The 16,805-nt window shown below is 40.9% G+C and overlaps 1 protein-coding gene across 3 annotated transcripts in view; it reads left to right on the plus strand.

Moving 5' to 3' along the window:
* Wdr72 (WD repeat domain 72) overlaps positions 1–16,805 on the plus strand; it is a 168,825-nt gene that overhangs the window by 16,737 nt on the left and 135,283 nt on the right. For all 3 annotated transcript variants that reach the window (XM_085844786.1, XM_085844785.1, XM_085844787.1), the window contains exons 2-7: positions 2,809–2,988; positions 8,356–8,462; positions 12,232–12,310; positions 13,713–13,887; positions 14,596–14,672; positions 15,634–15,753. In XM_085844786.1, coding sequence (XP_085700912.1) covers positions 2,836–2,988; positions 8,356–8,462; positions 12,232–12,310; positions 13,713–13,887; positions 14,596–14,672; positions 15,634–15,753 — 711 coding nt within the window. In that variant the 5' untranslated portion in view covers positions 2,809–2,835. The remainder of the gene's footprint in view (positions 1–2,808; positions 2,989–8,355; positions 8,463–12,231; positions 12,311–13,712; positions 13,888–14,595; positions 14,673–15,633; positions 15,754–16,805) is intronic.

Consider the following 16,805-nt stretch of genomic DNA (forward strand, 5'->3'; position numbering starts at 1 on the left):
CACATTGTTTCTATCACAAATATTTATAGATGAAATACATTGTTTGTGTTCTCTGTGTTGAGGGTATTGGAGGAAATATAACTTAAAAATATTAAGTTTTAGACAAATATTGTTTCTTGTATAGTATCCTAACAGTTATATAGTGGGAATATTTTAATTTCTAATAGTGGCTTTATTCAAAACCCATATTTTCAATACTATACCAGTTTTATCTGGCACATTCTCACCTGTCTTTCATTTCCAGTCTTGGCATGTTAATGTCTTAGGAAGCTTTGACTAGGATATGTTCTGAGCTAGCCTAGGTTAAGACCATTGACTGCTCTTGCAGAGGACCCAGTTCCATTCTCCAGCACCTACATGGTGTTTCACTACCATCTGACACTCTGATCCCTAGGGATCCAATGCCATCTTCTAGTCTCACCAGGTACCACACACACACACACACACACACACACACACACACACACACACGATGCATAGACACAACATTATTACACAAAAAGTGAAAACATTTATAAAAAGGAACCGTTGGGTGTTTTTTTACAGCTATTTTCTTCCACGTACTTTTACTGTAGTTTCTGAGATGTTTAGATGTGAATTTAAGTTTAATTTAGTATTTTCTCTTTCCTGTGCTGTTTCTTTGCTCCTGAGCTTCTTTTTTCTATTTGATCAATATATTTCTTTCTGTTTGATGTAACACATGTTTGTTTTTTCTTTCCATATCCTGTCATAATTCCTGCCTTCAGAATCTCATCAATATCCTTTCTTTCAGAGTGAATTAACAGAGCTCTACTTCCTCGTCTATGCTATTACCTCACTTTTTTGTTTCCCACTAATGTCAGTCAACACTCTTCTTTGTTACTATGCTAGTCCTACTTTGCTTTCTGTTGCTGTAATAGAGACCATGACCAAAAGTAATTTGAGGAAGCAAGGGTTTGTCTGTCTCAGAACTCATCATTGAGGGAAGCCAGAGCAAGAACTCCAACAGGAGCAGAGAGAGATAAGAGCCATAAAAATCAGTGGGCTATTCTGCTCCCTGTGGCTTGCTTCCTCTGGCTTGACCCCCAAGGTTTGCTCAGCCTAATTTCATATATAACTCAGAACCACTTCTCCAGAGGTAGTACTGCCCACAGCAGGCTGACTCCCACCCCTACCCCAACACTGATCAATCAACAGTCAAGGCAAGTCCTCAGGACATACCACCGTCAAGTTCATCTGGTCAGTCCTTCAGTTGTTTGTATTTGTTGCACCTATGAGTGAAATGCAAGCTCTTTACTAGTGAGCTGGATCCCCAAACTTTAAATTCTTGAAAGGTGGGGAGGAGAGGGAGAAGGGAGAGGGGAAGAGGAGGGAAAGGGGCAAGGGAGGGGGAAGGGGAGAGAAGAGAGAGGAGAGAATACGAATTAAATAGTCCAGGCTAGGCTTTAACTAGTGTCCTCCTGCCTCAGGTTCTCAAGTTTTTTGGATTATAGATTTGTGTCACAAGGACTGGCTGCATCTATTTGTTTTTATTTGTTTCTTTTAGGTTTTAATGTCTTTGTCAATGTAATAATTTCTAACAGTTTATTTGTTCTTTCTATGGTGAATTTTAGATCAGTTACATATTTTTAGTCCCCAGGCACCCTTATTGCTCATGGTTTAGTATTTTCACGGCTGTGTTATAACTTTTTTTTATTATGAACTTATGATTGTAGTTATGATTCCTTAAGAATTCTGTTCAGACTTGGTTTGTTACAGTATCTTCCAGAATGCTCCCATGAAGAAAACAAAATCCCACATTAATAAACTATAATGGTCATGCAAAATACTTTAAGAAAGATGCAGTAAATATATACATTAAAGTATAATTTCTGTTATCTGTTCACACTTATAAACCCTCCCCCAGAGTCCAGACAATGAATATGTTCACCACCCTCAAAGCTGTCAACATTTGGGGCCTGCAAAGGTTATTCATCAGTTTAAGATACCACACTACTCTTGCAGAGAGAGGATCAGGAGTTCAACACCCAACTCCCCCATCAGGCAGTTCACAACCACCTGTAACTTTTGCTCCAAGGAATTCAGCACCCTCTTCTGGCCCCAGAGATTCTGCACTCATGTGCACAGATATGCATGCATACATTTAATTACAAATAAAATAAATCTTAAATTAGAAAAAAAAATCTCTCCATGGTTCCCTGTGGGTCCTCACTGTTTATTCTTCCTGTCTGCAAGGCTGCCCTGCCCTGCTCTCTGCTTTTAGTTACTATATCTTAATATGAACTTTCTAGTATTTTACCCAGAGGTCATACAGCATTGTCCTTTTTAGGTACCTGATATTTCCAAATAACTAGTTTAAGATTCATATAGTGTGGGTCAATGAGTCCTTTATTTGGTTGGGGAATAGTATCCCATTGTGTGGCTAGGCCTCTGCTTATTTATCTGGTTACCTATTCATTGGCATTTGGCTTGTTTACAGCTTTTAGCTATTGTGAGTAAGGTTGTGCATATAGTAGTCTTCCTATAAACACACACATTTTTTTTTTTTCCTGTTGAATAAGACGTAGAACGAAATGGCTGAGTCATGGAGCAAATATGCATCCGGCTTTGCAAGAAATGGCCACAGTGACTTCCACCAAATACAAAAAAAAAAAAAAAAAAAAAAAAAAAAAACTGTACTCAAATACACTTGATCTGGAACTCACTATATAGCTGAAGCCAACCTGGAACTTGTGCCAAAACTCCTTCGTCCACTTTCTGTTGCTGGAATTACAGATGTGAGATTCCCCAGTTTTAAGGAAGATAACCATGCACATTTTCCCCCCTCAGTTTTTCTGTATCTGGTGTTCATCCATCATGAGGGGTGCTCTGCAGGCTGTGGCCCTCTGGGGAAGAAAAGCTCCCCCCCACAGCATCACGGCCATCATGATCACAGATGACCAGCAAACCATAGTGACTGGAAGTCAGGAGGGTCAGCTCTGCCTCTGGAGCCTCTCACCTGAACTGAAGGTAAGTAAAGTCGCAGGTATTACGAGTGTCCACTCTGCTTCTCAGACCTGCAGTGATGGTAGAGGCCTTGTGTGAAGGTGGGAAAGATGTTCATTATAGAACAAATCAAGATGTTATGAGAAAATTATGAGTAGTATTAATAATTTCTGCTCCCAGCTAAGTATTATCACCCTTTGAGCTGCACTTACTTTTACTATTCTCTATGCTGAATTATATGTGTGAGTAAGGGCTATAGATATTTAAGTATAGTTCTAAAGAATAATGGCCCATTAAAATAAACAAAAGGCACTCCTGAAAGCCACTATTAACTAAATGAGTAATATCTTAATTATCTGGACATTTCTGATGGGTTAGCCTTCTTGCTATTCTTTGGAGTCTCTGCTTTGAGACGCTTTTTTACAGACCACATCAAAACCTCTACATGCAATTTACTGTTGTCATCCTCTGACTTCAGAACCTGGCTTCACCTAGTATTGGGCCCATCGATTAGCAATTAATTGTTTCTGTCCCAAGTCATAAACATTTAACATATCGGAATAGATATTTGCTTAACTCTAGCAGTCTCTAGACCCAATTTGAACAATTAAACTAATGATGTACTTAAAGTGTGCTGCCCTCATTAAGATGCCTTTTACAGATCAAAACTATTTTTAGCCTTTAAAGTCTGTCACTTTTAAACCTAAATTAACAATTAATTGTAATTCTATTTTATAGTGTAATTAATTAACGCCTCCTGTCACTGAACACGTCTACTGTAGGAAGTGTTGAGAGCTGCAGAGCAGAGCAGAGCAGAGAAGAGCAGAGCAGAGAAGAGCAGAGCAGAGCAGAGCAGAGCAGCTCAGTCTTTATGAATTCCTTTGGAGAGAGTGGGTAGCATTGCAGTAGATACGCTTCAAAATCGGTGCTCATATAAATACAGAGATGTATGTTCTCTATTATCATCCTAAATGGCATAAAAATTCCCTTACTAATTTTTTAAAATCTTTTTTATTATTTTATTTTCTGGCTGAAGCAGTTGCCTAGCAATCCATAGCTCAGTATAAGCTTAAGAAATTTGAATTTCTACTCTCCTACTTTTTCTTTAGGCTTCTGATACCCGTTTAGTATTTGGTTGTCGAGCACTCTGGTGTGCATATTCATAGTTAGCTTGGTTGAGTTCATGCTTGAAGGAAGACACCTGTGCTGGTGGCCCAGGAAGTTGCAGTATAAGAGAGACAGGACTTGGCTAATTAGGCCACCCTGTGATGAGCCTAAGTAGACAATAGTTAGCCCTGTGGCATTTCTTTCTTTAGGACAAGTTAACTTCTTGGTGTTAGATTAGTCGTTCTGCACAGGAGGCTAGCTTGCCTCATAAAGGACATTTGGTGATATTTTCAGACACTTGGTTGTCAAAATTGGAATCAGGGAGATACCACTGGCACTTAGTTGTTCCCGTTGATGTCTTAAAGTGCATATGACTATCTAGAACAAAAGAGATCGCAACCAAAAGCCTGTCATACCGATATTGAAGAACTCAGCATTACAGATATAGAATGAAACTCACATCATCACGGTGGGAGAAGCAGCTCATTTTATTTAAGGCAATACCCACCCTGCACCTGTAGGAAGTTGAAGAGAGCCTTGCTGCTGCTGGATCCAGGTATGGGCTATGATGAAAGGGAGATGAGCTAGGGGAGGAGATAAGGTTTGGCCATGGTGATGCTTTGATGACCAAGAAAGGGATTATATGAATCATCTGAGCAAGGGGAGCCTCTGGAATGAGCTGACCTGGGGTTGGATGACCCTTTTGTTCTAGATGTTCATGAGAATAAAATACAGGGTAGAGCAAATATGATACTTTATGGTTTTGACTGCTGTGTGCCTCATATGAATGGCGCTACTCAGAATTTAACTTTTAGTGTAAGGCTTATTTTTTGAGTCCATGGTCATCATGACAGGGAGCATAGCAGCAGGCAGGCAGGCAGGCAGGCAGATAGGCAGGCAGGCAGGCAGGCAGGCAGGCAGATAGGCAGGCAGGCAGGCAGGCAGGCAGGCAGGCAGGCAGGCAGGCAGGCAGGCAGGCAGGCAGGCAAGCAGGCAGGCAGGCAGATAGGCAGGCAGGCAGGCAGGCAGGCAGGCAGGCAGGCAGGCAGGCAGGCAGGCAGGCAGGCAGGCAGGCAGATAGGCAGGCAGGCAGGCAGGCAGGCAGGCAGGCAGGCAGGCAGGCAGGCAGGCAGGCAGGCAGATAGGCATGCCACTGGAGCAATAGCTAAGAGCTTATATCTGTCTGATCCACAGGCAAGAAGCAGAAAGAGAAAGAGCAGGGTTCAAAGCCCACCCCTCAGCAACACATCTCTACAAGGCCACACCTCCTAATCCTCTCACTGAGGATCAAACATTCAAGCATATGAGCTAATGAAGACCATCTCATTCAAACCATCTCAGCAAGGCAATGCAGTTCACTTGTGATGTTTACCCTTCTGTGAATTTTCCCTGGGAGAGAGGTGTTTGTGGTGTACCTGGTGTTGATGTGGCTTTTAATCTGTTGCAAAGTGTTGACAGTCATATGGTTGAACCCCTCGGTATGGTGTCTAGGTACAAGGATGTATTGTTTTCTGAATGGTAACCTTTTGAATTCTTCAGAAACAATGTAAAGCTAGAATTTATTAAGTGATATTAATAAGCTAGAAAACTTTTTAAAATCGTTAAATTTTAGTATGGCAAGAGACCTTTTAAAATAATTATGATTGTGGTAGATATAAAGGAAACCATTATATTAGATAGGAATGTTTGGTTTCCAACTTATGGTCATGTTACATAGTTTGGACAAAAAATAGGTGAGCATTGATCCATGTGGAATATAGATATTTTATTATCCACATGGCATTTTTCAAATTATTTATGGGTCCACTATGTTTATTCATCATTTAAGAAGGCATTATGCATTTTCTTTAGACAATTATTGTTTTTGTTTTGAAATACTTTCATGTGTGCATATTGTGTATATGTACCTATTTCTTGAGTATGCACACATGAGTGCAGGTGCTCATAGAGGCCACTAGAGAATGCATGGTCCTCTGACACTTGACTTACAAGTGAGTCTGAGCCCATGTAGGTGCTGGGAGACAAACTCAGATCCTTCTCAAGGACTCTTAGCTGCTGAGCCATATCTCACATATCTCACTCCTGTGTGTTCTACTCTATAGTTCTGATTTTCAGAATCTTTTTTTTTTTTCACAAAATAGGAATGTCTGTTCCTATTACAGACATGAGACAATAAAAGAGCAAGCACTTAGGGCTATACTTTCAAAATGCTCATAGGGAAGTGACACAGTGACATTGTAAATAAGTGTGTAGTTGGTTTTCTTGTATAGAAAATTTCAGTTTATTATTTTTGAGGAAGGGAGTCAAATTAGGTATTTTAAAAAATCAGTACTTTATTTTAAAAAGTAGTTTAAAATTGGCAGCTAAAGTAGAATTCAGTATCAAGACGAGATCACATCTACTGAAGGTACCTGCCTAGAAGGTACATGTTTCCTCATCCCTCACACAAGGTCTGCCACCATCACTGTGTGTCCTAGTGGGATTCTGTTGCTGTGATAAATGACATGACCAAAGACAACTTAGTGAAGGAAAGTGATTATTTAGTTTATACATCCAGGTATCAGTTCATTACTGGGGAAAGTTGGGGAAGGAACTCAAACAGAGGCTATGGAGGAACACTACCTACTAGCTTGCTTCCCATGGCTTGCTATGTGCTTTCTCATATAGCCCAGGCCCATCTACCTAGGAACAGTACCACCCACAGTGGGTTGGGCCCTACTACCCCAATCACCTATCAAAGAAATACCCTTCAGACTTGCCCTACAGGTCAGCCTGATTGATGCAAGTCTTCAGTTGAGGTTCCCTCTTCCCAGGTGACTCTAGATTTGTGTCAAGTTAATGTTTAATGACCGTCTTAGTCAGGGTTTCTATTCCTGCACAAACATCATGACCAAGAAGCAAGTTGGGGAGGAAAGGGTTTATTTGGATTACACTTCCATACTGCTGTTCATCACCAAGGAAGTCAAGACTGGAACTCAAGCAGGCCAGAAAGCAGGAGCTGATGCAGAGGCCATGGAGGGATGTTCATTACTGGCTTGCTCAGCCTGCTCTCTTATAGAACCCAAGACTACCAACCCAGAGTTGGTCCCACCCACAAGGGGCCTTTCCCTCTTGATCACTAATTGAGAAAATGCCTTGCAGCTGGATCTCATGGAGGCATCTCCCCAACTGAAGCTCCCTTCTCTATGATAACCCCAGCCTGTGTCAAGTTGACACCCCAAACCAGCCAGTACAATGACTAATACTAACCATGACACCATGTCACCCGAAGTGGTATACTTATGGTTACTGAATTGAATCAATTGAGTCCTTATGGTTACTGACTCATACTATAGTTAATTCTTTCTTAGGGCCCCTGGATGGACACAATATAGGCTTTTATGAACTGACATTTGTCCACAATTTGTCATGTGATACGGAATTATTTCATTGTTCTAGAAGTCCCTTGTGCCCTATGGTCTCCCGCTTTCCCGGACCCTAGATGAGCACTAATGTTTTTACTTCCCTGGTTCTATCTTGACTCAAAGGTCACAGAGTTGGAGTGTTGCAGCAGTGGTTTGACCAGGGTGGCTTCTTTCACCTAAGCAACACATGCAGAACTCTACCTGTCTGTTCAGCTTAGGTGCTCGTTTTCTTTTCAGAGTCAGCTGTATCCCATTGTTTGCCTACAGTTCTGTAGTTTATATTCTACTGAGGGGCAGCTTGGTTGCATTCCCGTTTTTAACAATCCTGAGCAAAACTGTTACAAATGGGCGTAGGTTTTTGTGAGGATGTTACTTTTCAATTTGTCTGGGAGAACCAATGACATTTGTCATTCCTGGGTCAGGGGATGGCCTCCAGCATGTGACCCTCCTGCCTTAGCCTAGCAAGTGCTGGAGTTACAGGCATCCAGTATCACATGCCACATGAAATCCTTGCCCCCCCCCCCCGACAGGCTGGGGTCATGGGGCAGGGGTGGATATCTGGACATGAGAAACGCGTGCACCAACTTATATATATTCAAAACTGGAATGTTGAGCAAGTAGTCTGCTGGTCACCTAAGTTTCATGATGAAACCCAAACAAATAAAACAGATAACTGAGGACAGCACATCCCTTCATCTCCGGGTTTCCTAGTCTGTGGATGATGATGTACTGTGTGTCAGCTTACCTGAAACTTGTGCACATAAATTCTCTTAGCACAAACATTTTCGTAATTAGAATATGCAAATGCATTATTATTAATTATTCCTGGGAGTTTAGAGTTGTTTAAAAAAAACCAAAACCTCACTTTCAACATTTTTAGATTTCAGCTAAAGAACTTCTTTTTGGTCATTCGGCTTCGGTGACATGTTTGGCAAGAGCAAGAGACTTCTCCAAACAGCCTTACGTTGTGAGTGCTGCTGAGAATGGGTGAGTGACGGGTGTCTACATTTACCTCCATCTCCATTACCTTCCTTTGTTAAGCTGAAAAGGAGTGGAGGGAAGATGTACCTGTGACTAAAGCGCTTGTACACAAATCTGATTTCCTGTGTTAGAATCCCTGCAACCATAATAAAAGCTATAACCGCACATCTGAGGTGTGTATATTGCAGCAGGAGATCCGGAGGCTGCTGTCTGACCAGTCTTGCCAAATTGATGAGCCCCAGATGTCATGGGAGACCAGGAGAGAGCAATCTAGACAAACACCCAGTGTTGACCTCTGGCCTCCAAGCACTTCATGCCTGGTGTGGTATCGAACACCTGTAACTCTAGCACTCAGTAGGCTAAGGCAGGAGGATCACATGTTGATGGTCATTCTTAACCCAGGAAATGATATTTATTCCTACTCTCCCACAGGAATTGAAAAGTGGCAGCCACACAAAACCCACACAGAGTTGTATACCCACTCTCCATGTTCAACCACGTATGTGTGGGCACGCACAAACACTGAGACATTCACAATAAAGTGAAGCATGATTGAGGAAAACAGCCAGTGTGAACCTCTGTCCTCTGCACATGCAAAAGGAAAGCACACAGTAAGATAGTTAGACTGACTTTTGGAAAAATGCTAATCTTGATTATGTGATAGGACCAAGCTTTACACTGCAGTGATTGTTAGACAATCAGAAAAAAAATAGATCAAGGAAAACATAAAAGAAAATGAGGTTGGGAAAGATGGTTGTAAAAATAATAGGCTAGGTCAATGATATTTTAAAAGAAAAATGGTGGGAAAGACTTATCAGGCATGTACTAACCAAATGAGGCTGATATGGTAATATTAAAATTTATATTAATAAACTTACATAGTTAATGCAACATGGTAAATAAAATTTTAGAACACAAAGCCTTGATATTGGTAGAGAGGATATCCATATGTTATGAGACATTCTGGTAACTAGTGGATGAACGGTAGGTAAGTGTCCCAACTCAGAATGGAAATTCTGCCAGGAGAGGGGCCTTAAGACTGATCCATCTCAGAGTTACCTGCCAAGGCTCAGTGTAGAGTTCTGGGCCTTAATCCTGCAGATATGAGTACATAGGGGTGACCTTGGGCCCAGTAAATTGTATTTCTAGCACAGTCTTTGGCTATCCTTCTATCCCTACATCCTAGAGACTGTATTTAAATCCTCCTGTGCCCACTTGTAGACAGCTGTGGAAGTATGAGACTGATACTAGGTTGGGAATCTTACATTTGGATAGACCAGTCATTGACAGAACCAACAAAGGAAGAAGGTGTTGCCCAAGGCTTACGAACTCCCAGATGCCATACGAATGAAAGCATCTGTAGGCAGGTGGGTATAGGAATCTTGAGCTCTGATGAGAAATCTTAGCTTACCAAGCACAGAGACAGCAATAAATAATTAGGAGTAGATAGCTCTCAGAGGGAATAGGAAAGAAGAAAAGAGAGTCCAGATGTGGGTCTGAAAAGATAGTGTGGCACTGAAGAATGGTTACTGCTCTTCCAGAGGACTCAACTTCATATTCCAGCACCCACATGAAGGTTCACGACTGCCTGTAACTGACTCCAGAGGACCAGGTACCCTCCTCAGGGATCTATGGACATTACACTCATATGCACATATACATTGTTGCCCCCCATACACATAGATAAAAATAAAATAAATCTTTAAAAACTGATTACTAACAATACCAGCTTAAAAATAAACTTACCTCAAAACATATCAGCTTTAAACCAAGAGTTTAAAAAAAACAGCACATGGAAGAAATTAATAATAGCCATGGGGTGAGGATTTCTGGAGTATTCTAAATACTTTAGGGTGTTTATTGATACGAGGAAGGACCAGAAATTACAGCGCTAAACTACATTACTGTGTTATTTTGTGCCATTGGCTACTTAGAATTCCATTTTTTAACTTTGATTTCTAGATCCTTCATTTCCCCTTTAGATATGTTAGTAGTGGTTTTATTTCTGGGATATATATTTTTAATGTCTATATTTCCTTTCTTCTTATTTTTTTCTGCATGCATACAAACACACAGTCATATGTGTTTGTGGACACGCAAAGTTTTTCCTCCTGTCTTGTAAAATTACATGTCTTTTCAGGTTACCTTGAAAAATCTTTGGGATGCAGTTAGTTAAACAAAGAGAAGGTCTATGACTATTTTCTTCTGATTCTAGGGCACACCTGTGTACCTTGCATTTATGGCATTTTGGAATGAGCATTCTGTGTTGTGGAGACCTGTGCAACATAAGGTGGCTGTGGCACTTCTGCCCTCTGGCCACTAGATGTCAGCAGTGTGTTCCTTGTAGCAATGAGGTTCCTGGAAAGTGGTTGATTGTGGGGGACCAAAACCACTCAGATTTCAGAATGACTGGTTTAGAATATTGACTCCTAGTGTTCTGTTATCAAAACAAACCCCTGGAAATCATCAAATGTATGCAATGCTTAATAGCATTAATCTGTTTGGGTTTTTTTTTTTTTAACCTCAACTATTACCAGTAATTATCTGTTATCTTGGCCTTCCTCTCAGTCTAAAGATATTGTTCAATATTTGTTCCTGGTTATTTCACTTCTGTATCTTATCTTTAAAATGATTTTTATATTGTTTCATGTTTCCTAAGTGACGCAAAACATCCACAAGTTCATGGGGAGATTTGGCTTTTAATAGTGTGCTTTTTATAAAATATGAACCTTTTTGTGGGTCTGGAGAGATGGCTCTGCAACATTTCCTACAACACTCACAAAGCTTGTGTTTCTTCTCTCTCTCTCTCTTTCTCTCTCTCTCTCTCTCTCTCTCTCTCTCTCTCTCTCTCTCTCTCACACACACACACACACACACACACACACACACACACACATCTTCTGTATTGAAGTGTCTAAAACCAAAGACTGTTATGCTATTATGCAACACTGATTTGGCTGCCTTGGTTTACTGAACAGAAATCCCCTAGGTTTAAATTACCTGGCGCATTTCACAGCTTCATTGTACAGACTGTGTCCATATCGTCATAACATGAATTAAAACAAGAAGTCCTAAAACAAATAATGAGGCCTTTTTCAAATATCAAGTTAAGGCTTGTTTATTTCAGGATTTTAAATCATGAGTGGAAAAAAACATCAAAGAAAGAAACTGGATCACTGTTGGACCAAATGAGGCCTCTTGGTGGTGCTGTTTGTTTTCATGAGAGAGGAGAGAGAGAGAGAGAGAGAGAGACAGAGACAGAGACAGAGACAAAGAGACAGAGACAAAGAGACAGAGACAAAGAGACAGAGACAAAGAGACAAACAGAGACAGACCGAGCAGAGAGACAGAGAGAGGGGAGATCCTGCAGACAGATATGATGTGTGTCCTCCTCAGAATATGTCGTTTAAGCTCAATGAAGAATGTTTTTGAATGATGCTATTTCCAAGGAAAGTCCTGGAGAGACCATAGTCCTGTCCCTCTTGAAGGTCACAATGGCTGAGTCCCCACATTGTTCTCAGCCAGGATGGTCCTAAAACAAGGCTTGAAGGCTGGATGCAGGGTGTCATTACCCACACAAAATGATACAGAGATTCTGTGTCAACCTTGCTAATGACCGCAGCATTTTCCTGCCCAGTAATCTGTAACAAAAAAAACTACATGCGTGATCAGGTTGCGCCTAAATGCATCACTAAAGAAAAACTTGGAGGCACAAAAATTATTCCAGCCAATTGTGTGGAAATGGGAGAGAATAATGTGGAGTGTTCTGTTCCAGGGAGATGTGTATGTGGAATGTGAGCAGCGGCCAGTGTGTGGAGAAGACCACCCTTCCTTACAGGCACACTGCCATCTGTGTAAGTGCGCTCCCCTCAGGACACGTGAGATGCCCAAACAGTAACTACATATTGTGTTCTATCTATCTGAGCACTTAGTATCTTTGAAGAATATTCTTTTCTTGCATTTTCTTTTTTTTCCCAATGGTGAGAAAAATATCCCCAGTAATTGTCTGTTATCTTGGCCTTCCTCTCAGTCTAAAGACATTGTTCCACAGCATTTGTTCCTGGTTATTTCATTTTTGATTCTTATCTTTCTAAAAAAAATGATTTTTATATTGTTTCACATTTCCTAGGTGACACAAAATATCCACAAGTACATGGGAAGATTTGGCTTTAATGATGGATGTGTTTTTTTTTTATAAAACATGAGACTTTCTTCTGGGTCTGGAGAGATGGTTTAGGGCTTAAGAGCATTCACTATTCTTCCAGAGGACCAGAATTTGGTTCCTAGCATAGGAATCCTGCCTCTAACAGCAGCCCCGAGGAGATGCCCTACCCTGTACTACCTGCTTCAGGCGGTGCACTCATGTGCACATACCCGACCCTACATTGATGCACACATGCCCATAATTAAAAGGGTAAAACTCTCAAGAAAACAGTAAAGCTCATGTCATGTTTTAAAATCTTAACCAGTTCTTCTGGTGGGTTTATTTGTTCCTTTTTTTTTCGTAACTTGTAAATGTTAAAGAAGCCTAGTTATAATTTCTATTATCATTTTTCCAATTACGGGGCTTTCTGTTTCCCCCAGTATCAGAGGTGGAAGCCAGGGCCTCACCTGAGCTTTATCTTAGCCATACTTTCTGATTTTTAAGTAGCTTCTGGATTATGATGGACAGATTAAAAATGAAGGGGTAATTTCACCACCCATATGTCTTTATATTTTTCCCATTGTTCATGCTGCTGGTACCTCATATGGCAACACTCACCCACTCTCTCCTCTTGTCTTGGGGTCAGAACCCAGATGCAGAGCTCAGGGTTGAAGTAGAATGTATAACCTGCTCTCTAATAGAAAATACTTCCAAAATGTATTTGGTACAAGAATACTTCCCCAGTACTTTTGAAATGCTTTCATTTCTTACCAATTTTTAGCAGTACTACTGGAGTGGAGAACGCAGGTTGTTACTGTTTAGCTCTGAATAACATTGCAGAAATAATATACCTATCACTGTCCCATGACTTATAGTGTTTCTTTTAAAAAGAACTCTCCTTTTACCTGGGGGATGGGGTGTGGTTGAAGCTAAGCTGGAAAGTCAACATGACAAGAGTCTGGGGTTCATGAAGGGAATTTGAGGTGTTGCCTAGATCAGAGGGCTCACTGAGGAGAGGGTGACTGGAATTCAAGGGCGAGGTCTTTACACAGCTAGAAGGGTGTTAATGCTATCCATCTCTGAGGTGCTGTTCTTGGAATTCCATCCCATAGTACTACCACTGCTCCTTCCGGATGACTGGCGAGGGCTGGCTGCTGTGCTGTGGGGAATATCAAGATGTTCTCGTCCTTGATGCTGGAACTCTGGCTGTCCTGCACACCTTTACCTCTTTACAGTCTCCCGACTGGATGAAATGCATGTGCATCGTTCACTCCGTGAGAATTCAAGGTAACGGTGGGCGTCTTGGCGTCTAAGATGGTGCAGCGGCTGGTTAGATACTACTGAAACTGTCAAGCTAGAGTTGAGATCACTGTTAGTGTTCTCCTTGTCCTGGGGGCAGCTTTTAAAGCCATGGCAGGGGGAAACCCAGATCTCCTCCACCAGCGGGTCAAGGTATTAGGAAGCCAGCAGGAGGTGGAGACACGCAAAAGAGAATCTGTTTCTATGACCCAGTTCTCAGTTCTGCTTGCTGAGAGGGACAGGCAGTTGGGCTGTTTGTGTGTTCTATCTCTGGCTTTCCTTCCTCTTCCCCTGATCTTCTCCTTCTTTCCTTTTGTCTGTCTGTCTGTCTGTCTGTCTCTCTCTCTCTCTCTCTCTCTGTGTGTGTAGGTGTGGGGCACTTTTCCTGGATATACCACTGAAACTCTGTTTCTGTAGTTGGTAATGCCCAAGTAAAATGCGAATTGCTTCTCCATTCCCACCTGTAACAGGTTCAGCACAACCATTGCCTGACAGACGCCATGGCTCTTCTTTTAGCTGTATTCTGCACATACATAGGGCAGAACCTGGAATGAAATCATTCCCTTAACAAAAATCAAAGCTGAGTATATCCTGCTGACTCAGACCTGTGCAGTCTTTGAGTAACTATGAGGTAATACTGAAAACATGCGAGTCCACTGGCCCCCAGCTCATATGTGACCTCCCTTCTTTTCACAGAAGATTCTCTCTTGGTTGTGTCCGTAACTGGCGAGCTCAAAGTATGGGATCTCTCCTCGTCCATCAACAGCATTCAGGTTGGCTTGGAAACCACTCTTTTTATTATTATTATTATTATTATTATTATTATTATTATTTCAATCACTATTCATTGAAAATTTCAAACCATGAGAGTTGATGCATGTTCACAGTTTAAGGTTTAAATGGTATCTTTCCAGGGGTGGGCACCGAGGCATTTGAATTGCATCCTTCCAACCGTGACTCCATACATAATCTAAATAGATTTATTTACACACACAGGGGAGGAGTAGGGAGAGGAAAAGATTATATTTTTAATTTAAAAAGTGAGTATAGACATTGTTCTGTCTCCTCCCACTAGGACTCTTCTAGGGTATGGGAGCTGTAACAGACAGCTCTACATAGGAGGGCCACTTTCCTGGGGATGCTGGCATGGCCACCTGCTTCCTACCATCAGACCAGAATCAAAGTAACTGACAAAAGAAGAAACACAGTATATGTTAGGCTTCCCTACACAGTCTGTGGCAATTTCTTCATTGAGTATCTGAGATATTGGGTTGCTTGCCACTCTGTAGAAACCCTCGCACTACCCAGCAGTATCAAAGTTTACAGAAGGTTTTGCTGCCCATTGTTGTCTATGCCTGTCTTTTTCCAAAGCACCTCTTGTATTGTTTCCTTGCGGTTTTAGTCGTTACCACTACAGGTTTGGTTTGTTGTTGCTTTGAATTTTAACATTTTTATTTTCTGGCCGAAAGGCAGTAACTTCCTGTTCTCACCACTTGCTATTGCTCCTTGTAGAATGGTGTTTGGTTGATTATCAATAATAAGTCCTTGAATCTTAGGGGAATTTCTGCTCATAGCTTCTTTGTATAGTGATGTTTAGGTCAAAACACTGAAAAGGAGCCTTGGATACTTTCCCCTGTATAATGACAGGAAGGAGCTCTGTCATGTATATGAGGACTGGGTCTTTTGTTTATGTGGACACTTCCTGGACTTCATATTATTTTTTCCCTTTTAAAGGAAAAGCAAGATGTCTATGAAAAAGAATCCAAGTTTCTTGACTCCTTCAACTGTCAGACCATACGGTTTTGTCCGTACACAGAGAGACTCCTGTTGGTGGTGTTTTCTAAGTGTTGGAAGGTATTGAAAGTACCAGTGATGTACAATTGCAATGTTTATCTGTTGAGTCAAACAGTGAAAATACAGTTTAAATATTAGGAAAAGACCCTTAATGTAATAGTGTTAAGACATGGAACAATTAGTCTTTTATACCTTACTGCCTCACTGCTGTGTGCTCCATTACTTTGGTCCCTATGACAATATACGTGAACCAATAAATTCTAGTTTTACCAGCCACAAATAAATAATGATGAAAATCATTTCTAAGGGCTGGAGAACTGCCACGGTGCTTCAGAGCACCAGCTCCTTTTGCAGAGGACTGGATTTTATTCCTGGCACCCACATAGCAGCTTACAAATGCCTGAGACTCCCTTTCCAAGGGACCTTATGTTCTCTCCGGGCCTCTTCAGGAATTTGTGCATGTGATGCATTCATGCAAACAAACAGAAATGCACAGAAAATAAAAACAAATTACTAAAAATAGAAACAAATCTTCAAATTGTTTTTAAAAACAATGTCTGCATTTTACTTTTAGAAGGATAGCATGTACTACAAATATAGGTGGACAATATTTCTGGATTGTTTTTCTGTTTTGTCACTACCATGTTTTTAGGGAACATTTTTTTCTTTTCTTATGAATCTATTCTGTGATTTCTCTGAGAGTAAAGCAAAGTTATAATCCAACAGCAGTTTGATTTTTCTTTAATGTTTCACATAACTGATATCAGAAGGCTGTCGACTTGTGCTGTAATAATATATTGTTGCAAAGACTTAAAGCACTCAATCTAGCGAAGGCTTTCTACTACACAAACATCTTATATATAAGGGATTTTTAAGTGCTATCCTGAGACTATTCATGTGTGAAGAATAAAACTATTTTAAAATGTAGGATTCAGCTTTCCATGCTCAACAGACACACGGTAGAATCAGCCAGCCAGATACCTCTATCCACTGCAACCTATCTTGGGCTAAACGTGAAAGGTTAAGTCTTGTGAAATATTGGAAAATTACATTTTATTTTCATCTATGAGTACAGTATGTACGTTTTTAATAAGCAATAGGCTGTAGCATTA

The sequence above is a fragment of the Mus caroli genome, unplaced genomic scaffold, assembly GCF_978045245.1.
Source record: "Mus caroli unplaced genomic scaffold, Mus_caroli_1 scaffold_11, whole genome shotgun sequence".
NCBI lineage: Eukaryota > Metazoa > Chordata > Mammalia > Rodentia > Muridae > Mus > Mus caroli.